At 38.6% G+C, this 23623-nt stretch overlaps 1 protein-coding gene across 2 annotated transcripts in view; it reads left to right on the top strand.

Moving 5' to 3' along the window:
- SI (sucrase-isomaltase) overlaps positions 1–23623 on the top strand; it is a 293147-nt gene that overhangs the window by 167149 nt on the left and 102375 nt on the right. For both annotated transcript variants that reach the window (XM_066600648.1, XM_066600657.1), the window contains exons 29-37: positions 6398–6566; positions 8458–8554; positions 11913–12025; positions 12116–12241; positions 13225–13353; positions 13588–13695; positions 15985–16047; positions 17539–17655; positions 21366–21450. In XM_066600648.1, the coding sequence (XP_066456745.1) occupies positions 6398–6566; positions 8458–8554; positions 11913–12025; positions 12116–12241; positions 13225–13353; positions 13588–13695; positions 15985–16047; positions 17539–17655; positions 21366–21450 (1007 nt within the window). The remainder of the gene's footprint in view (positions 1–6397; positions 6567–8457; positions 8555–11912; positions 12026–12115; positions 12242–13224; positions 13354–13587; positions 13696–15984; positions 16048–17538; positions 17656–21365; positions 21451–23623) is intronic.

The raw sequence follows: 23623 nt of genomic DNA, 5'->3' as shown, positions 1-23623 counted from the left end.
AGATAATTAAGAAGGAATATATCTTGTCGATATTGGTCTTATTCTCAGATTTTGTATACTGGTATTGTTGATGGGTTTGATGGACATACTCTTTTGGTGATTCAGAGAACTGTATATCAGGCATAAAAGTTGATCACTGCTCGTTGGATGCAGCCTGCCTCTTTCACCCCGACAGTGAGAGATTTTGCTGCAAAGATAAGAGAGGTTATATCCTTGGAAAGGGGGTTATATAAAAAAAGAAATTTGAAAGATATATTGTGGATAGTTAATAATGAATGCTGGTTGCATAAAAGTATTATAGAAGTTTATAGTATTTAGAATGGGCTCAGGAGACAGGTGAGAAGGTGGAGAAGAGTAATGGGCAAAGAATCTCTTAAAGGGGTTGTCCCGCGCCGAAACAGGTTTTTTTTTTTTTCAACCCCCCCCCCCCCATTCGGCGCGAGACAACCCCGATGCAGGGAAGTAAAGGAAGCTTACCGGAGCGCTTACCTTAATCCCCGCGCTCCGGTGACTTCAATACTTACCGCTGAAGATGGCCGCCGGGATCCTCTGTCTTCGTGGACCGCAGCTCTTCTGTGCGGTCCACTGCCGATTCCAGCCTCCTGATTGGCTGGAATCGGCACGTGACGGGGCGGAGCTACACGGAGCCGCTCTCTGGCACGAGCGGCTCCATAGAAGACTACAGAAGACCCGGACTGCGCAAGCGCGGCTAATTTGGCCATCGGAGGGCGAAAATTAGTCGGCACCATGGGAACGAGGACGCCAGCAACAGAGCAGGTAAGTAAAAAACTTTTTATAACTTCTGTATGGCTCATAATTAATGCACAATGTACATTACAAAGTGCATTATTATGGCCATACAGAAGTGTATAGACCCACTTGCTGCCTCGGGACAACCCCTTTAAAAGAAAAGCCTTTTCTCAGTCGTCGAATTACAAAAAATAAATAAATAAATCAAAAAAATGGTGTCACTACATCTGTAAAGGTCTAATTTAATAAAATATTACATTAATAATCCTACATGGTTCACTTAATTTGAAAAAAAAATATATATATATATATATATATATATATATATATATATAATGCCAGAACTGTGCTTTTTTTGGTCACTTCGTCTTCAAGAAAAATTGAATAAAAAGCAGTCTAAAAGTCACATGTTTCCCAAATTGTTACCAATGCAAACTACTGGTCACCCCTCAAGAAATGAGTGCTCACACAGCCCCATAAAAGTTATAAAAGTTTCTTAAGTATTTTCTGTTTAGGTATTACTGTATTTAAATCCAACAATATAAATTGGGTATTGCTGTAATTGTACTGACCCACAGAATAAAGCCAAAATGACATTTTTACAGAACCATGAATGTTGTAAGATAATACACCCCTACCACCACCAATGGTGCAATTGCGTTTTTTTGTCCCATTTCGTCCCACTTAGAAATCGGTACCATTGAAAAATACAATTCAGCTCACAAAAATACCCTCATGTAGATACATTACCAACAAAATACAAAAGTTATGATTTTTTGAAAGTAGGAATACCAGAACTACAAAATGTGACCTGGACGCAGGTGCATGAAAGGGTTCAAGAATAGACCGAAACCACCCATAGTAAACTACCATAGACACATTAAAGCCTCTCCTTATCAGCCTGTTTAGTGGATGTGAGTTGAAGTTATTGACTCTTTTGTACTTCACATTAATATCCACGGTTTGTGGATCACCTTTTGTGTCTTTAATGCATGGCCTATGAGCTACTATGTAGTAGTTTCCTTCCTGCTATGTAATATAATGAGTTAGAATAAGTATTTATGAGTGGTAGGCTGAGATCCAATTAAATTAAGACGTTATGACTAGGGATGAGCGAGTATACTCGCTAAGGCACTACTCGCTCGAGTAATGTGCCTTAGCCGAGTATCTCCCTGCTCGTCCCGAAAGATTCGGGAGCCGCCGCAGCTGGCAGGTGAGTTGCGTCGGGGAGCGGGGCAGAGCGGGCGGGAGAGAGGGAGAGAGAGATCTCCCCTCCATTCCTCCCTGCTCTCCCCCGCAGCTCCCCGCCCCGCGGCGGCACCCGAATCTTTCGGGACGAGCAGGGAGATACTCGGCTAAGGCACATTACTCGAGCGAGTAGTGCCTTAGCGAGTATACTCGCTCATCCCTAGTTATGACATGATAGCTGTATGGCTGTGAGTCTTGATTGGCTGTTTTTTTTTTCCCCACATGATTTTGCCGGCCCGTGGATAGAGTTTGTGGTTATATTATAATATGCTGGATAGCAAAATAAGGGACATTTTTCATTTTATCATATATTCACCACTGCTGGTGTGAATACTGAGCAGTGACAGAGAATGAAGATGTCATCATGATCCTTGCTTCCTGTCACTACTTTAATCAAAACTGACAGAGTTCCTAAAGGTTGAAATTGACTAAAATGAAAAACTATTAGCAAAATAAATGGATAAAAATAGAAATACATTTTAGATTTGAATTAATTTTTAAAGCTTTGAAAGCTCGTAAAGCAACATAGGATGGATTATATATGTCTAATCACTGCATATTAAAATGAATATGTGAAAGTGGAGAAAAACGTCTGAATCTAAATGAAATGTAATACGTTACAAGAGGTTCAGGTAATTTCCCAGTCCAATATTTGATTTAAAAAAAAAAGTAATTACAATGATACCAGGTTTACACCATTTTAACACTGCAGTATTTTTGGTCAGTACTTATTAGCCAAAACCAAGAAACCAAAAATGAAAGCTTACAATGTATCGCTTTGTGTAAAAGGAGCCTAAATGTCCTTTTACACACAAAAATAATTTTTTAAACGACTGAAAAATTGAAAGATTTAGCAACCTATTTGCATAAAGTGTTAATTGCCATTAATGACCATTAACACTTTATCATCTTCATTTGAAGAACTAAGATTTTGTGGACCATACCACATCCAGTTGATGACTGCCACTTCAGTCAAATAGAAAAGATGATTGTGTCCATGCCAATCACCGTATGCGAGTCTCTATCCGAAAGAAAGAATCAAATACCTGCTAGACTATGCATATCTTTTAAGTTATGGTTATAGCACCATGGGTTTGGGCTTATGTTAAAGAATCACATGTTAAAGAAGAATTGAGACAATATGTGTGTTAAAACCATGAAGTACTTGTAGAAAATCAAAGAACTATTTTATGTATATGAATGCTCCTATAATATCCTTCTCTATGCTTTTGTGTGTATACTCCTCATTACACCGTTATAAACGAGGTCAGGTCATGTTAAAACAAAAATGTATATATATATACATCTTTTTGAAGAATATATACATTTATACAGGATATCTCCATTATTGTCCTCTTTTTGGTCCATTTTCCACATTTCATGTGGAAATTACTGACCAAAGCAATGTGTACATTTTTTTACAGTATGTCACGCATTAGTTGATCAGCATTTATTTTCTAGCTATAAGGGTTCCTTCAAATGCGCGTGTTTGTGCAAGTATTTGTGCATGCAAAATCTGTGCATGCTGTGCATTAGAGGCAACACCCTTTAATCCATTAACTAATATTACTGAATCTTAGCATAATAAACATAACTTCTGTCCATAGGACGGTCCATGGACTTTAACTCCTTAAAGCAACAGTGCTCTTAAAGTGGCATTATTCTTAAAGTGACACAACACTTCTCACTTAATGTCTCTTGTCAAAATATACATCTCCAGCGCATCTCTCCTTGGCAGCAGTAAGGCACATGATTTTTTCCCATTACTTTCTGGCAACTCTTGATTTGTGGCATAATTGCTACATACATAATCCTCAACATGGCTGTAGACCAGACCTCAAAAGCCCAGTAGGAGCAGCGTCCTTACTCACAGAATGCTATAACCTATCATATATGTCACTAATACTTCCAGAGGTCGCATTGGTGGCTCCATTTCCATGTTACATCCAACTTTGCATTTAACTTTATTCAAATCAGCCCCACTGCTTGGTCATGTGTCTCACTGCACTATCACACATCCTTCATCATACATATCACATCAGCTACATTGCACTTCAATATAACAATTGCACATAACATCAGACTGTAGTTATTAACCCTTTAACCCTTGCAAGACATTGAACTCTATCTCAAACTATGGGGCTATAACTCCTATAATGATATCACACTCCAATGATTCCACTTACCCCCACCCTGGTCAGGGATTTAACATCACACAATACTGGCATTTCTAGTCTGCTCACATGTACTTGAATCCTCTGTTGATGCTTACTTCACTTTTTTGTCAACGGCATCTGTGGTGATTTTTGGCATCGTCGCCATGATGTCAGGTATTGTGGGGAGGAAAACTCCTTCTCCTAATGAGCACTGTGGGGTGCTTCACCCCAATAATGTAGCCAGACCTCAATTTTTACCCCCAGGTCTTCAAGGCTTTTGAGTGTTCTGCTGCTCCATGGAGATAAAGCTACTGCTGCTCCCCAGCATGGAGATACAGCTACTCTGTTGCCACTTGAAACAGGACCCTGCCACTTTAAAACAGGCCTTTGCAGCTTTTAGCTCCTGTCTCGGTTGCTGCAGCCTCTAGTAAGAGCCACTGGATTGAATTACTACCCAAAGGAATGGACATGTCTAAAATTATATGTACTGAGTAATACTCTTTTTATATATTATCTGCTTAGACTTTCATCATTTTAATGGGTTTTCTTATTGTTACAAGTGATTGCAACCTTTTAGGATATTGTTGTGGTAACTGCAATAGGTTGTATGTCAAATCTATTAAACTTTACAGGAGAAACAAAAAAACATTTCAATTTTTGCCCATCACCTTGATTTGTCCTATAGAAAGAGAGAGAATTTGACAATTTCTCATTGGTCTGTTGACATACGATATATTGTAGATCCCTAGATTGGCCACCAGGGTGCAATAAACCAAAATTTTATTTTTTTAAATACGACCTATTGCAGTTACCTTGACAATGTGCTATTACTTGTTGATTGTGGGGCATTCGACTGTTGGTACTCTCACAATTCTCAGAATAAAGAGGCTTTAATACAAGTGACACAACACTTTCAGTCTGTCTCTGCACATGGGTGCCACCATCCACCTCCTCTGTTAGAAATGCAGTAAAGTCCCTTTCACTTGAATTGAGCTGTACCACTGTTCCCTGGACGGTCGTCAGACAGCAGCTCTGCTACATAGGATAACAGTTGTAAATGCTTATGCCTCATTGTTCTCGGAATAAGCAGCATCATGGAGGTCAGCCATATGCCATAACATTGCATAGTAGAAATACGTCTTGAACAAAATAGGTTGTTAGATAGATACACGTACATGTAGATCAATGTACTAATGGGGATCATAAACCAGTGTAAATAGACATGTATGTGAAGATACAATGTCACAGTAACCAAGACCAGCACTTGGATACAGAATCTTATTAGACTCCAATTTTCTAATATACTTTAATACATACTTTATTAAATACATACTACTAACTATAGAGTCCAAACATACAGAACTCCTGTAAGCCGTCATCAATAGAAGTTTTTTGGTGCTGCCAAAGTTATGGCAACTATGAATTCTACAATCTGTTATGTTTTCTTTAATAAATATTTGTCACATATTTTGGAGGTTAGAAGTCAAAATACTTACAGTCTTCCTGTGATAAAAGTGTTTTGTTAAGTAAATTAATTAAGCTACTACTTTTTGGAGAGGTCTGTTATTTTAGGGGACCATTAGTGAGCCAGAGGGAATATCTTCAAGCACTTCCTCAGAAACTCATTTGTACTTTGAAAGCAATTGATTCCTCTGTAAAATGTCAGGCTCTCTCTTCTAATCAAATTCAGAACAAAAAGAAATTAGACTTCCGTCCAGGGGGATTATTGCTTGTATCATCTGTCCTTTGAGTTTCGAATGTTTGAGACACTCGGATTAGAGATGTTGATGGAAATGCATACAGCTGATATACTTTAAGAAATAGTCTTTTTCACAGAGTTTAAACAGATGAATCATACATATATTATGATCAACAATTACGCCTGGTGCATAAAATAATGTCAGTGAGAAATTACTCATTTTTCTTCTGAAAATCTGTTCAAAATATGGGTGCCAACTTTTTAATAGTTTTATAGTTCATTTATATTCCACATCTAATACAATTTATCACTGTTATGCCATTAGGTCTTAACAGAAGGTTTTTCATTTTGGATTGTTTGGGTAAAATGCATGGTAAAATTGAACCAAGGCCGTATCATCTGTTGCCATCAAACACCAATTCAATTTTTTTTTGCCTTTTTTTCTAGTATTTTTACAACAGCAATACAATTTTCGAAGATTTTTAAAGAACTATTATGTTATAAACTCACATGAATAACTTTTAATCTTATTTATATTTTCCAGTTGGGATTCTCAACTGCCTGGAATGACCTTCGAAGACATGTTTCTTCAGATTTCCACCAGACTACCATCAGATTATATTTTTGGATTAGGAGAAACTGAGCATCCAAATTACCGTCTTGAAATGAATAGAAAACCTATAGGTCTGTTTTCTAAAGATCAGCCTCCTGCAGTAAGTAGATGATATTCATAACATTCTTATGTTTACAGCTGTTGTATAAATTATTTTCATTAATAAACAGGGTGGTCCAGGATTAGAAAAGCATAGCTGCCTTACCCCAGAAATAGTGCCACACCTATCCACAGGTTGTGTGTGGTATTGCAGAAAAGAATCATTCACTTCAGTTGAGCTGTAGTAACAGAAATAACTGATGGACTTGTGTAGAGCTATTGCTGGAAGAAAGACGCCATGTTTTTCTAATCCTGGGCAACCCCTAATGATACAATGCATGAACAATAATAATACTTTTCCTTTATGAAAGATACATAGAAGAAATAAGTCCCAAAATTTGCAGCAATTTCCCAAAAAATAAATATTAAAAGCTCTGTATCTCCCAACAATGAGATCAAAACTGTACAAGATGTAGAATATCCCCACATGCTACAAAATCAAGTCATAGTAGTCTGAGATAGGAGTGAGTTATTGGTGTTCAATGTTCCAAAGGCACTAACCAGGCAGCTGAATACTAGTCTACTCAAGATTATCTAGTGAGACCTAATCATAGCTGAAGACTGTGGCTTTCGTGGTTTTATCCTCTGTTGTCCATATCGGCCTCATTATGTTGACTTTGTTAATATTTATTAATAATAATAATAATAATAATACTGTTGTTTCTAGATAAAATAATATTTAGAAACAGCAAAGAATTTCTCTGAGTTTAAGGCCACTTCCACACGGGCGATTTTCCTGCGCGATTTTGTCGCAATGCAACAGTGCTACAAATCGCAAGTATGTAGAGGCCATGCTTTCCTATGGGTTCTTTCACACGAGTGATGTTTTGTAGCCTGCGACATTGCAAGACTACGAATCGCGGCATGCTCTATATTGCTGCAATTTGTGATTTTTTTGTAGCCCATATTTCCCTATGGAGCCTTCTTATGTGCTGTATTGCAGCTCAGCCAATTAGAGCCAGTGCTCAAGGAACCAATCACAGCCATTAATTGAATCATTATATGGCTGTGATTGGTTCATCGATCGCTGGCTCTGATTGGCTGAGCCAGCGCTCGAGAATCAATCAGAGACAGAGCTTTCTGGAGGCGGGGATTTTCAGTCATCAGTTTTAGCCCAATACACTACTAGCAGCACTATGATTGTGTACTATCAAGCATTCCAACACTGAAGATATAGGTATACATGAATAAAAGAGGTTTGAAAATATCCCACGCCACATGTAAATAAAAACAAAAAGTTTGGTGAGCGTGTCAGACCAGCTCTGCTAGCTATTTGTTCTTCCCCCAGATCTAGCCTTTCACCCCCTCTGACGTAGATGACGTAGTAGACATCATACATGCTGTGCTCTAAAGTCTCACGTTGTGCCGTGCGGTCTTCTTCCACACAGATAGCCTTCTCGATTCTGCTGGCAGAAGGGAGAGTGTATCTGTGCATGTGTTGGGAGAGGACCGCACGGCACAGTATAAGATTTCAGAGTGCAACGTTCTTGATGTCTACTACGTCAACCACGTCAGAGGGTGCTAATTGGTCTGACCTGTGTGAAGAATAAGCAGTTAGCAGAGGCAGTCTGGCATGCCCACTGGAACTCTCACTTCCATTTATATGTGGAGTGGGACATTTCCAAATCTCTATTATTGAGGTATACCTTTATCATCATTGCTGATAAAAGCAGTGTTGGAACTCTTGATACTGCACAATTGTATCACAGCTATTAGTTTACTGGGATAAAAACTGGTGACAAGTTCCCTTTAAACCAGTGGTTCATTGGTATCATCTGAACTATATTGATTCACCCATTGAAAAAATTTTTGGTTTATATCTGACTAAATCACACAGTAGACTATTTTATTTTCATTTGTAATAAGTTGCATTATTTGTTTTACTCTTTCAGTACCATGCTAACTCATATGGAGTTCATCCATTTTATATGGGATTGGATAATGACGGCAATGCTCATGGAGTTCTTTTGCTCAACAGCAATGCTATGGGTAAATTGTTTTTTTTAATGCATTATTGCATAATTTTTTATATTGTGTTTAAAGGGAACCTGCCACCAGTTTTCAGTAAATTAAATCAATAAAAGCAACAATAGTGTTGCAGCACTCTTTTTCACACTGCCTTTTATTATAAATGTTGATAAAAGTATACTTGTATAATCAAAGTTTTAAAATCTCCATATGTAAATGCAGCTGAACGGTCCAACTGACATGCCAGACCGGCTTCCCTAGCTCCATTTTTTTAGCAAAGTCTGCCTCCTTAGCCCCCTGTGATGTGGATGATATCATTGGCGTCACCCATGCATTTTGCTGCAATATTGCAACTATGATATGCAGTGGGTTCCCGACATATGCACAGACAAGCTACTTGGTTCCGCCCACAAATTGGATGGCTTATCTGTGCATGCACTGGAAGCCCAATGCACAGCACAGGTGTGAGATTTCAGTGAGATGTGTAGATGACACCAACTACGTCATTCATGTCATAGGCCCAGGGGACTGAGGAGGTGGACTTTGCTTTAAAAAAATTCAGAAAGGGGAGCCGGTCTGGCAAGCCCATTGGACTGCTTGGCTGCATTTACATTGGGCACAGAGGATTTTAAAACTTTGATTATGCAAGTATGCTTTTAGCAAAATTTATAACAAAGTCAGTGTGGGAAAGAGTGCTACAATACTATTGTAACGCTATTATTGGTTTAATTCACAGAAAACTAGAGACAGGCGACCTTTAGGTAGCATTGGAATGAGTTTTAGATTTTTTTTACATTGCAGAGTCAAAGACATACATTCTCATTTAGCTCCCATTTTCATCAAAATTAGGAAGTGATCTAAGCAAAATGATTACTGAAAATCCACACATTTTTAAAAAAATTTTCATATATTTTCTGTACTGTGATTCCTCTTAATTTTTGGGTTAAACAAAAAAAAACTGAACAAGGTTACTAGCCATACACAAAGTAATATATGTACATACTATTATACTGTGTTAAGAAAATAAAGATCAATTAATTTATAGTCTAATATATAAAAAATAAATGATCTGTAACTAAATGAAAGAAAAACCACAATAATTCAGATTTTTTTTTAGAATAATTATACTTTATTAAATAAAGACAAGTTTTATCTTAAATATTACTCCAATGCCACCAAATGTGTTAAATTAATCACAGTATATATAGTGTATAGTCTGGAAGTGTAGTTGCAGCATCACAGAGAATACCTGTGATAAAAGCAACATGCTAATATTAACACAAACATGCAGTATAATGATAATTACAGCTTCACATGGACATCATTGTAATATACACAGCTGAAGTATAACCAACTACTTAGAATCTGTAGAAAGGAAACAATATAGACTTCCCCTTCTGATTAGTCCAAGAGTGCTCTAAAATATTTAGGTAGTCAGCTACCTGCATGGTGAGAGGATGCATCTATATGCATTACTCACTCAGTAAGTAACGACCATTTTCTGTGATTGTTTTTAAAATATTTAGGGAAGTTTATCCCTTCAGATCTCTTTGCTCTTTATCAGCTGAACTATCTTGATTCAAGGCTCTTTTACATGCACTGATCATCGCTCAAAATTCATTCAAACGGCCAAATGTTGCAGTATTCGTTCAATTGTCGTTTAGCTTTGGTTTTCAGCCAGCATAAAAACCATCATTTGATCACTCAAAATTCATTCCATTTGAATAAAATTTTGAGCGGCTTCAAAATAGGCTTTGTTTGCCTTTCATACATAATGAGTATACTGTTTACTCATTATGTACTCTCCTGGAAGAAGACAATGGAATCCTGCTGGCCAGATAATCATCGCATAAACACATGCCATGCTGAGCAAACAACTCATGGAGGAAATGTAGAGGGTTAAAAGCCATTATCTGTACATGTAATTTTATTCAAAAATGTTGGCAGTTCGTTCAGTCGTCCGGTTGTTTAAGTGATAATTGTTGTGTGTAAAAGGGCATTTACTGCACCAGCTTCCTTAAATACTCAGCTCCTGGTCAATACCCTTTTCTTCATAGAAACTCAAATTGTTGCCAAAGTTTTGTACTTATTGCAAACCCTATCTATCCTCCTACTGTCTGCCTTCTTCACTATGTTAAAAAATGCCTTGCAAAGTTCATATGGACTTAGAGTAGCATGTAAAATTCTAATCAGAACAGAAATTATTTTCGGTCATAGACTGACTTAAGCAACCAGAACACAAGCATTGGATAAATATAGAAAATGCTATTTCCACTGTTCCTCCTAGGCACTCATTCTTAATTGAGGAAGTATAGCTAACCCAGCCAAATTGCTGAAATTATTTACACAAGTGACCATTGAGATTTGGCACCCCATCAATAGGACATTTGATCCTATAGAGTCTCCTCCCTTAATTTTTGTGTTGAGGGACTTAAAATTTCTAACCTCAGACCATACCATTAATGACACTATTACTATGTCACTCAGGTTAAATAAGACCCCAACTCTTGGGCTGAGATAAGGCGAGTATTTTTTTTGCGAGCGTAAATGGAATGCATCTAATAGAACTAATGGGTTCCTATAGAAGCGCTCACATGCGAGGAATTAGAGAGAATGGAACTATGGATTAATCCCCCATGGCAGGCAGAGAAAGCACAGCTATGGGGGATTAATCCATAGCAGGGAGAGAGATTGGAGCAATAGGCGATTAACCCGTAGCCTTGCTCCGTCTCACCCTGCTTTGGAGAAATCCTAAAGCCCTGTGGGACTTCTTCACTCTCCTCCTATAGCAGCTGCACTTCTCCAAGCGCAGCTGATCCGGTAAAGGGCAATGTTTTATGTGCTACGCATATGAAATATTGACCTTCACGTGTTTTCCGCACATGTAAGAGGCGCATTTCTTGCCGAGACCTTAGGCTGAAAACGGACACATTCCTGCATTGAAGGAAGCTAGAATTTGTTTGTTCAGCAACCATTGCAGCTTTTGATTCTGTTTTTTTTCCATCAATATATTCTCCAGCAGGTGATGAGGACTTTTCTCCTTATGTATGATCTAAAATACTAATTTCTGTGTGACACCAATCCTTAACCGGGGGTAACTGTGCACTGTAAATTTACTCCTTATGTGCTCAAAACAATTACTTGTTCATTTCCAATTTCTGCTAAAAATCTTCAATAAAAAACATTTTAAAAGAAAAAGAATGGACACAGTTTAGCAAAACAATGTATAAATTTAAAGGCTCAAAGGCAGTAAGGGGAAAGGAAATAAATGGGAACCTTGGTCCTTGCTTTTTATTAAGAGATTTTTTACATACCTGGGATGTAATGTCTGGACACAGAGTGTGAGGATAATCTAAAAATGTTAATATTGTTTCTTCAGATTTGACTCTACAAGAAACCCCAGCATTAACTTTCCGCACTATAGGAGGAATTCTGGATTTTTATGTAGTCTTGGGTCCAAAGCCAGAGACAGTTGTGAAGCAATACACACAAGTAAGATACAATCTGTTGTTTCTCCCAGGCTTACGTCTTTTATGTCAATTCAGTTTGTTTGCTTACTTATTTATTTGTTTATTCTTTAAGCTCATTGGACGTCCCGTTATGCCAGCCTATTGGTCACTTGGATTTCAGTTATGTCGCTATGGATACAAAAATGATTCAGAAATCTCAGACCTGTATGATGAAATGAAACGTGCTCAGATCCCCTATGTAAGTGATATAATTATTGCAATAAATACTATTTAAAAAAATAATTCACTTAAATTACTGACTTCGAAATGTTATAGATTTTCACTGCAAAGAACATTCTGAATACTTAACTTAAATTTTAATTTAACTCTGATATAAGCATTTACAACAATATAAGTACTGGAAAAATGGAAATGGAGAAACTATACTAACTATAATAGTTTGGTTTCCTAAGATCTCCTCCACACCTGCACCTCTAATTCTGTTCTTCAATTCCATGATAATAGCTTTATAAGGAAAAATAACAGAACATCTGGATCTGGCACATAATCGTCAGGAACAACACAAAGTGGACACCCATTAACTATAATGGAGTCCGATATTCTCAGTCAGAATAATGCAGCATACTGTGCTACTTTGTCTGGCATTTAGTGCAGTTTCTCCGCCACTGATGTTGCTCTAAACTTATTACTTAGGGTATCCAAACTACATTGTATTTTGTAGCATTTCTATGATCATAATAGAGAGAAGGAAATCAGTAGGAAAAAAGGAGCAGCTATGGTAGAAAAAAAAGACTGGGAAAATTGGAAGGGGAATAGGGAAACTAAAGGTGACTCTAATACCAATTGTGGGAGAGATATTTCAGCCAAAACCATACATGGGGCCACAATAGATGTGCAAATCTGTGAGTACAAAACATGAATTTGAAAAATCTCTAACAAGATAAAAAAAATAAATATCTTACACATCCTGTAGAACCTTTAAAGGTATAGAAATCTAAATTAAAATTAAAATTTTAAATTTAAATGTAAATTAAAATTTGTAGACCTCAATTTGTGATTTTGACATGACCCAAAAGCTTAATTTGCAAAACTTTGAAACATACATCCCTTGTTAAGTAAGTAATTTTCACCTCAATTAAAGTCTTTTTTAGATAATATTTAGTAAATACTATATTGATTGCAGTTAAAATCCATGGTTCAGTATATTATTCAACCTTACAGGATGTCCAGTATGCTGACATTGACTACATGGACAGACAGAGAGACTTTACGTTGGGTCTAAGTTTCCAAGGACTACCAGCTCTGGTTGATAAAATTAGAGGAGAAGGAATGAGATTTATCATACTCTTGGTGAGTGAAAGTTGCTTATAAAGAGATGACAGCTTGTCAATAATTAAAGTGCATATTGTACCTTAATATCTGATTAAAATATATGCTAGTGATCACTTCAACTTACTGTGTAATGTACATTTATTGAGATAAAGAATAATTTGTAATGTTCATAAAGTATATAATTACTATTGCATTACAATTCACCAACTCACAGGCCATTGCGTGAACTGAAATACTTTCTTGTGTGTTTAGGATCCTGCTATTGCAGGAAATGACACTAATTACCCAGCCTATGACAGAGGTGTGGAAGACGGTGTGTTTATCAAATATCCTAATTCAAATGACATAGTGTGGGGAAAAGTAAGTATGAATAAATAAGGCCTATCCACTAAGCGTACTACCACAAATGTATCAGCTCTTTGAAAGTGGAACCGTGCTTTGGAAGCTCAGTATTATCATGAGGATAATAGCTGCCCATGAAATGTATGAAATTGTATGAAATTTGCTGTCTCTATGACACCTAATATACCGGAGGATTGGAGCAATATGTTATTTTTAGGAGGTACAAATAAATAAGCACCATTTTCGTTGGAAGGTCTGCAACATTAGCCTCTCATATCATATGGGAGGTATTAGTGTATCTTGATGCCACCAGGAAGTAGGGGGTTTGACAGGGGGGACGCCCTGTCACACCCCTAGCTCCTGATTGGGGCAAGGTACGAAGCTCCTATCTGCACAGTGTGCATAGCTTGCAGCCGGCACAAGTGGATTAGAGTGAGGGTAATGCTTCCATGTAGCCTTACAATATGAGCTGTATGTAGAAAACCAACCATAATCCACCAGGGAAGGCAACAAGCAATGCACAGGCTTCGCCCGTGAATCGCTTATCGCCGTGCTGCTTGTGTGGGGGGCTCCTCCCAGTCGCCCGGAGGGCGAGGGTGACGTGACCACTTGCGCCAGTGTATTGCGTGAGTCTACTGAGCTGCCTACTACAAAAAACCCTGATGCCTGTGTGCTCAATTATGGCACTTCCCCGTCGTATTGTTACAAGGCATGTTCTGACGCGGCCACAGAGGATACTGCTGATGTTCCGCGTGCCTCAGGGATCTGTCTATTCATCTTGCTGAACACTTCCTCCGGCCGGCTGTCAGACTCCTTTCCAACACCGCTGTGCCATCCCTCCTGCGCCGTTGATCAGAAGGTGAAATGCGGCAGTGGGGGGGGGAGTTCGCCAAACAAACTGCTTATGGTGCTGGGCTTCCGTCCTGTAACTCCCTTAGGCCCTTGCATCACGGGCTGCAGCTGTTGCAGGACCTACTGACTTCCCACCTATGCAGCAAATCACGTACAGTAGGCATAACCCACTGTCAATCTTGACTCCACCAGCACTTGCTGGTGGCGTCAAGAAACACTAATACCCATATGGAAATAAGATAGTAAAATATTTAGGCTGATTTAGTAATCTGTACTTTATAATCATTCTACTGATGCTGTAATAAAAATCAGCTCTGCATGCATTGATGTACTGGTGATCATGTAATAGACTTGTGTTTCTACACAGCAGGGTCAAAGAGAATTTTCTAACAACATATAGGAGTGATAGAAATCTGTTTCCTTAAATCCCATAGTGTATAAATAGGAAGACATACTAATACTAGATGCATTCTCTCCCGCACAATGAACAAGTTGGTGAAAAAGAACAATGCTATTTACATGTGTTTTTTACACAAACAAGTTGTCTCACCTTGCTTCCTCCACATATACTTCACTGCATATTTTGCTTTGATGGAGAGAGGTAAATACGTCTGAAAGCCACTCGATCAGGTGGCCTGATTCCTAGCAAATATCCAGATAAATGGGAACTCGGACTTCAGTGAATAAAACCTTCTCTTTATTGAAAAATGTGCTTCATAATATCAGACACATGAAGGACGCGTTTCAGCTCGGTGTGAGCCTTGATCACCTCATGCATTACGTCACTACCTGTGTACTTACATAACATGTCCAATTAAAAACAACAGCTGATAAGTAACCTCTTATAAACTGAATGACAGGTTTGCTGTTCTGTTTCCCTTAGGACAGCAATACTCATATCAAATATATATATCGTAGAATTACATGACTTGTAATGTGACATGTATTTACATGTGACGATTATCGCTCAAAATGTATTTAAAGTGAAACTAAGTGATAATTGTCCCATGTAAATGCAAAAAAGTGTTTACTATTTGTTCACTTCACGTTATCACTGACTTTTAGTCAGCATAACAAAACATTGCTGGATCCTGGCATTCCAGAAGAGTGTAAATGCTCCCCGCTCAACGCTTTACGTAGAATGTGAAGCAATGAGCATGAAGCTTAGCGGTGACATCAGCGCTTGTGCAGTCGTTTAGATGACTCTCATCCCGTTTAAATGGGACATTCGTTCTTCAATACTAGTCACCTGTGGAAGTCCTAATGATAGAAGCCCTGTGATCAAATCATTTGTTGCTTATTCTGTGGAAAATTGATACATTTTTACTGTAGGAAAACTTCCCAAAACTACAATTTTACAAAAAATACTCCCATTAGAGTGGATTACCGGACAATAATTTAATATGTACAATACACTTTTATATAGACTTAAATAAATTCCATTTTCCCTATTAGGTGTGGCCAGATCTGCCTGGTGTTGTTGTCAATGATTCTTTGGATTGGGAAACACAAGTTAAGGTATTAATTTTTTTTTTCTCTAAAATTATTCATCAAAACCATTTTTAGTTAATAATGTGTAAAAATGCAAGTATAGTATTAATATAGCATAATCAGCTTCCATAATTCTTTACATAACACAACATTTACAGGAACACATTGTAACAGTTACAAAAGACAATGTGGTACAAATAGATACAAGGTATATTAGGTAGAAGTCCTGCCGAAAATAGTTTACTATCTATAGGGAATTCAGTAATACAGTGGATTCAGGAGTTATAGAAAAGAGTAAGCAGCTCTAGCTATTTCAGGTGGAAGTAGTGTAAGAATACCAGTTGGGCAGACTTGGACTAGGCCACAGGGGTACATGAGAATCCCACGATGGCCCTGAGTCCCCCTACTCACCAATGGACTGTTCACATATTAGATGAATAGGAGTCCACCAATTATTGTGGAAACAAGGCCACACACAAACGCAGATATCTTTGTGTTGAAAAATATGTAGAATGCAGCAATGAAGAATTTGTATGTACAGTAGGCCCTCAGAATTAATTTTAATGCTGAACCCCTGGCACCCAAACTGGCACTGGAGTTGGGGGAGTGTTTTTGACCAGAATATACGGTAAGGTTAGTTTAATAGGAACTTTTCAGTAAGTATGTGAAGGTTTGGAGGATTTGAGAATGTTAGATGTATTGAGCGAGGAAGTTACAATAAAGAGGTAAGGCATGAGGAAAGTCTTGTAAACGAGAGTGTGAGAAGGTGGTTAGAATGCTAGAGAGCAGGTTGTCATCGGCAGATAACGCGTGTAGGATGATATCTGTGAACTTGAGAAGAAATGTAGGATGGAACAGAACTGTGAGCATTTTGAAATGGATTCAACGTTGTGCAGTGGACAGTAAAAGGAGAATTATGAGCAAGGTAATCTAATGTTATGTCTGGAACCTCCAAATCCATGTAAAAAAGGGGGGAAATTTTATGATGTGTTATGACTAGAGATGAGCGAGCGTACTCGGAAAAGCACTACTCGCTCGAGTAATTTGCTTTATCCGAGTATCGCTGTGCTCGTCCCTGAAGATTCGGGTGCCGACACGGAGCGGGGAGCTGCAGGGGAGAGCGGGGAGGAACGGAGGGGAGATCTTTCTCTCCCTCTCTCCTGCCCGCTCTCCCGTGCTCCCCGCTGCGACTCACCTGTCAGCCGCAGCGGCACCCGAATCTTCAGGGACGAGCACAGCGATACTCGGATAAAGCAAATTACTCGAGCGAGTAGTGCTTTTCCGAGTACGCTCGCTCATCTCTAGTTATGACTGCAGTTTCTAATGCTAGTTTGTTATTTAATGCAGAAGATTGCATACAGTGCATACTTAAGTTTGAGGTTTTGATTAATTTATTTTTGATGCGATCACATAAGTCACTCCTCGAAAAAAGAGAAAGTTAAGAAAAAGAAGAAAATATAAAAATGTAGCAAAATAAGAGGAAATTGTCAATAAGTAACTTTATTGTTATTTTTAAAGTTGTATAGGGCTTATGCTGCATTCCCAGACTTTTTCCTTGAAAAGACAGCAAAATGGTGGCACCGAGAACTTGAAGAATACCGAAAAAGTGCCATTAGGTTTGATGGACTATGGATAGTAAGTACATGCCCTTTTTTAACTAGAAACATAAGTAGTATCATAAATGTATGATCACTGATGTGTTTTAGACATTAGCTGTTATGTTTCTATAGACTTTTAGTTCTTTTATTTGAAAAACAGTGACAATGCTTAGATTTATGTTTTTAAGTCTTGTAACAAAGCAGTCACCATATTGAGAATTCTATATCATAAATCATAACGCCTCCACAGTTGTATAATTTCTTATAATTAGTCTGATGTTCTAAGGGAGTATGAGCTGATGTACTGGAATTATCTGATGAAGACAATCTCTTAGAAAATCTAAACTAGGTAAATGTAGAAAAGATCAGTTGCAGAAATAATAAAATGACTATAGTATTAGCAAATTAATCTTTACACCTCGGTCAGACAAGCATTTTTTTGCGCTCAAATAGGGCGTAAAAAAAAAAATCGCTGCTCGCATGTAGAAAATGCACCTGAATTAAGCAAAATGCACAATCTGCATTCGTGCATGATTTGCTTGTTCCCTGGTGTGTGCGGCATGTTAATCCAGCTGCCATATGAGTTAATGGGAACTCCTCCAAAGATAGATCAGGTCTTATCTTTTCTCCTTAGATGGGTCTATTGAAGCGATGCATGTCCTATCTTTTGCTGGTGCGAGTATTCATGTGAATAAACACTAGTCTGACCGAGGCCTTACATTGGGTGTTACAAATAATGAATTCTGGCAAAAATCTAACAAAAATATTCATAACTTGACCTACTGTGTAACCTATATTACATGTTGATGCTACCATTCAGAACTGAATTGTTTACATTATGCACACAAATTTAAAGGGACACTCTGGTGATTTTTAAACCCATTCCCTATGCAGCTATCCCCTAGTATATATAAGTGAGCTAGTGTTACCCTGGTGAGTTATTTCTTTCTATCTGAATCTCCCAGCTCTGTTTCCTTAAAGGGGTTGTCCCGCGAAACAAAGTTGGGGTATACACTTCTGTATGGCCATATTAATGCACTTTGTAATGTACATTGTGCATTAATTATGAGCCATACAGAAGTTATTCACTTACCTGTTCCGTTGCTGGCGTCCCCGTCTCCATGGTGCCGTCTAATTTTCAGCGTCTAATCGCCCGATTAGACCCGCTTGCGCAGTCCGGTCTTCTTTCTTCTGAATGGGGCCGCTCGTGCCGGAGAGCGGCTCCTCGTAGCTCCGCCCCGTCACGTGTGCCGATTCCAGCCAATCAGGAGGCTGGAATCGGCAATGGACCGCACAGAAGACCTGCGGTCCACCGAGGGTGAAGATCCCGGCGGCCATCTTCGCAAGGTAAGTAAGAAGTCACCGGAGCACGGGGATTCAGGTAAGCACTATCCGGTTTTTTTTTTAAACCCCTGCATCGGGTTTGTCTCGCGCCGAACGGGGGGGCTATTGAAAAAAAAAAAAACCCGTTTCGGCGCAGGACAACCCCTTTAATTGGTAATGTCATCTCAATTCTGGCCAAATCAGATCTGCTTGGGGGTTATGGATTCATTTTCTAGTCAATTTCTCAGTGTGAGTGTGTGATACTATTGCTTGGATCTACCACTGAAACTGTGTTGAGGGGGATACTGAATCTCCTGTCGCAGTTACTGATGATGACCACACAGCTCATGTCACACAGTTATAATAGAGGAGATCACAGCTCATCCTTCTAATTGTATACATATGGTCTGTGGCTTATTTGGGTTAATAGATAAGGCAATGCTAATTAAACTGTCCCCTCAGCAGGGAAAAACTTGTATAACTTGCTGTGCCGATGCATCATGGGATCACTTGAAAGGGAAAGTAAAAAATCTCATTCTCAAAATCGTGCCTGATAAACATCAGGCAGGCATGGAAGTTGCTGAAATAAACAAATGAGGCATCCAGAGTGTGACTGACAATAAAGTTGAGTGGCCCTTTAGGAATGCAAGATAGGATTAGTAAAATATAACTAGGTACTAAGGTAAGCAGGTTAGAGTATACCACACCCTAACTTAGCTCATATATAAAAATATATCATATGCAACTGCACTGGGCAATTATACACCAATTGCTAATTTGTTTAGTTTTTAACAACTGTGCCAAATGTTTTACCACCACAAAGCAATTATTCTAGCTTGAGGCATATCAGTTTGCAGTCTGGATAGGACACCATACAATATGTGGTCAAAGCACCCCACAGATTGTTCAATCCTTTCTTCATGGATGTTCTACTGATTGGTAGGTACTGGAAATGAAAATGTTAGTTTTTAATATCTAACAGTCAATAGTGACCAGTTTTCCAGTTCCATCAAATATGAAGACGTGTTTCAATAGCCTAAAAGGCGGTGTTTGAAAAGAACCATAAATTTTGAAGATTTTTTTTTTCCAAGGTGCACTCTGCTATGGTTCCACTATTGGTGGCCAAAGTGACATTTACCCCACTGCATTGAATCATACACTTGTAAATAGCATACAATCGCAGTATAAGGCCTCAGTCAGACAGGCCTTTTTTCGCATGATTTGCGCATGCACATGCGTCCGGCGATTTTATAAAACCATTGCTTTGCAATGGTATCGGACACATGAGCGCTTTTTATGCGCTTGTCCGATAAATTATAGAACAGAAATCGCAGATCGCACCTATCTGCGATCTGCGATTCCTGTTCTCTTCTCTATATGCGCTCATTGAGAACATATAGTAGACAAATCTGATTGGTCACAGCCTCACCAATCAGAAGCAGCTCTCACTCACACCCATTCATGAATTCATGAATGGGTGAGTGAGTGCTGCCTCTGATTGGCTCAGCGCAGGGACCAATCAGGGGCAGCTCTCAGCTGAATGACATGCGCTGAGCCAATCAGAGGCAGCACTCACTCACCCATTCATGAATTCATGAATGGGTGTGAGTGAGAGCTGCCTCTGATTGGTGAGGCTGTGACCAATCAGAGGCAGCTCATTCGGCAGGCGGGGATTTTAAATCCCCGGCTGCTGAATACTACTCAGAGCAGTTCAGGAGAACTGCTGGCCGGCCGCGGCTGAACTCCGTCTGCCGGGACCAGGTGAGTATATATTTTTTTTTTGTTTTAACACATTTCTGGATGAATTACCGGGAAGGGCTTATATTTTTAAGCCCTTCCCGAAAATTCATTGTGAGATCGCCCGCAGCCCATTGCTTTCAATGGAGCCGGCTGTATTGCCGGCTCCATTGAATTCAATGCGCTGGACAGCTCCGGCCCGTTTCTAATGAAACGCGGCTAGGAACAGTTTTTTCGGGCGATTTTGCGGCCCCGGTCACGCGATTTGCGGATGCGCATCCGTCATGCGATCCGCAAATCGCGGGAAAAAACGCCCGTGCGACTAAGGCCTCATACTGTGAAATATATTCTTTTAAACAATATTGTTTCTATAATACATCTTCAACTATACATAAAATATGTAGATAAAAATATTAATTATTAGCTTGATCTATCAAAATAGTCTTTTTTTTGGAATAAGCACAGACAAATACTAAGAATGATACAACATTCGTACAACATAGGTGTTCTCAAAAGACCTTAAATCTGTGATTTCTATTACGTACAGCGTACTTTAAATCAAGTAATTGAATTTATCTTGGTTTCTATGGCAAATTTGGACAGCACAATATGTATCTACTGCCATATGTCTATATATGCAAAACTTTATGACTTTTTAGTGACTTTTCTTATTGCAAACTATGTTAGGATATGAATGAACCAGCTAGCTTTGTGCATGGATCGGTGGACGGTTGCAGAAATGAAATCTTGAATAACCCTCCATATATGCCAGGTAATAATATTTACACATTTACTATCTCTTTAAGGGATCTTACATGTGGAACAGTCTTACAGTCTGATATGATGGTATTAAAGCTAATTAGTTTGCCTCAGGGTTTCAGACAATCGTATTTGCACGCATTTCTGAACGCAAAATATATGCATGCAGCGTGCGAGAATAAATCAAAAAATTAAACAGCGCCTCTTGCACCCTAGATATGCCAATCACATATGAATATTTGAGTAACGTATAAACACCCACCTAGTGCCCGGTGGGAAAACCCTATAAGGGAACCCACCTGCACCCAAAATCCGAGTCTGCATATAGAACACATAGATCCCATTCCACGATCCAGCAAGGGAGCTGAAGAGACAACCAGCAGTCCGTAGATGGCTTCACCCACAAGGGAGCTTCACCTCAATTAAGGATATAAACAGAAAAAATAGACTCCGTGCTCACGGGTCCGGGACAGTCGAGGAGAAATATCAGGAGAAGGTATAATATCTTATACTGTACTTAATTGTAACACGCCAAGCTAATTAGCATATGCCGTCATCAGAGGAGGAGATAGTCAATTGACGGAAAAATTGGGTCACATGATACTATGGAATGCAAGGTGCATTCCAATGTGAAGTTTCATGGAGCGCAAAGTCTGCATTCCACTATTACTATGACCTGAATGCTAACATGACTGCCACTCATTCATAAAAGAACATCAAGAGTATGACTGAGGGCAAATTTAGATCACTGCATTAGTATTATTATTCACAAGGGTTTGAAGTGATTCCTAGCCTCCCATGTAAATGGGTATCTGCCAGACTATAAATTAATATTAACATTAAAATGTAGACATCTCAGCAATAGAGATGAGCGAACGTACTCGTTTTGAGTAATTACTCGATCGAGCGTCGCTATTTTCGAGTACCTGGCTACTCGGGTGCAAAGGCGCCGGGGAGCAGGGGATGGCGTGGTGCAGCGGGGGGTAGCAGTGGGGAACAATGGGGAGCTCTCTCTCTCTAACTCTCCCCCCCACTCCCCTCTGCAACCCCCCGCTCACCCACGGCGCCCCCTGAATCTTTTCACCCGAGTAGAGAAGTACTCGAAAATCGCGGTGCTTGAGTGAAAAAGGGGCGTGGCCGAGTACGTTCGCTCATCTCTAATCAGCAACGATAAAACAATAAAAAATCTTATCATAATTGGAACAACATTTAAAAATTCAAGATACTATAAGGTCTATATAAATAAATTAGACTAATAATGTTACAGGAGTATTAAAATAATCTGATATAAAATGATCTATACGATGTTTAATAATTTATATTTTCTCTAATTGTTCATTCAGACCTTGTGGGGTTAATGTTTGTAAACGGAAAATCCAATACATCTCCTTTCTTCGGCGTTCTTCAGTAGAATTAGACAGGATATATTCGATTGGTGTAATTTTTAACCCTTTATTGTCCCCGTTATGGCATTTTGAAAAGTGACGTGGGATACTATGATTAGTGATACCATTTTTAATATTGCATTTTTAATATTTTTAGTTTGTTTTCGGTTCTACCAATATATTTTTTATTACAGGGGCATTCTAACAAATAAATAATTCTCTTACTATCACAATTCATTCTCTGTTTCAATGTTTCATTCATTGTTTCATGTTCTAGATGAATTTCTCTTCTTTTGTGAGTTATGTGCAGGCAACATTTGCACTTTTTTCTTCCGCATTTGAATGAGCCTCCAATTTCTACTCCAAATATATTCTTGGTTTTATTCATGAAAGTCTTCTTTTTTTCTGGGGTGTGATGAGCTAACATATTTTTTACATTTTATTTCTCTTAAAAATAAGCCTTGGATTGATTTTGATTTAAAAATGTTTCTAAAAAAAGGATAATTTTCTAGCATACTCCAGTTTTTTTGCAGGATTTTTCTGATACTATGATTTTGACTATATAGCAGCCTTTATCATAAAATATAGTCAAAATCATAGTAGTATCAGAAAAATCTTGCAAAAAAATTGGAGTGTTCTGGAAAATGATCCTTTAAAAAAAAAAAAAAAAAAAGCTGTTATACCTTCTCCAGATATTTCTGCCTGACTGTTCTAGGACCCGGTGAGTGTGGAGTCTATTTTTTCTGTTTATATCCTATGGGCTGGGTTCCCACACGGCGTATTCCCGGCGGAAATGTAGCG

Source organism: Eleutherodactylus coqui, chromosome 1, assembly GCF_035609145.1.
Source record: "Eleutherodactylus coqui strain aEleCoq1 chromosome 1, aEleCoq1.hap1, whole genome shotgun sequence".
NCBI lineage: Eukaryota > Metazoa > Chordata > Amphibia > Anura > Eleutherodactylidae > Eleutherodactylus > Eleutherodactylus coqui.
Note: the sequence above shows the minus strand (reverse complement) of the source record. Positions and strands in the feature narration are given on the sequence as shown.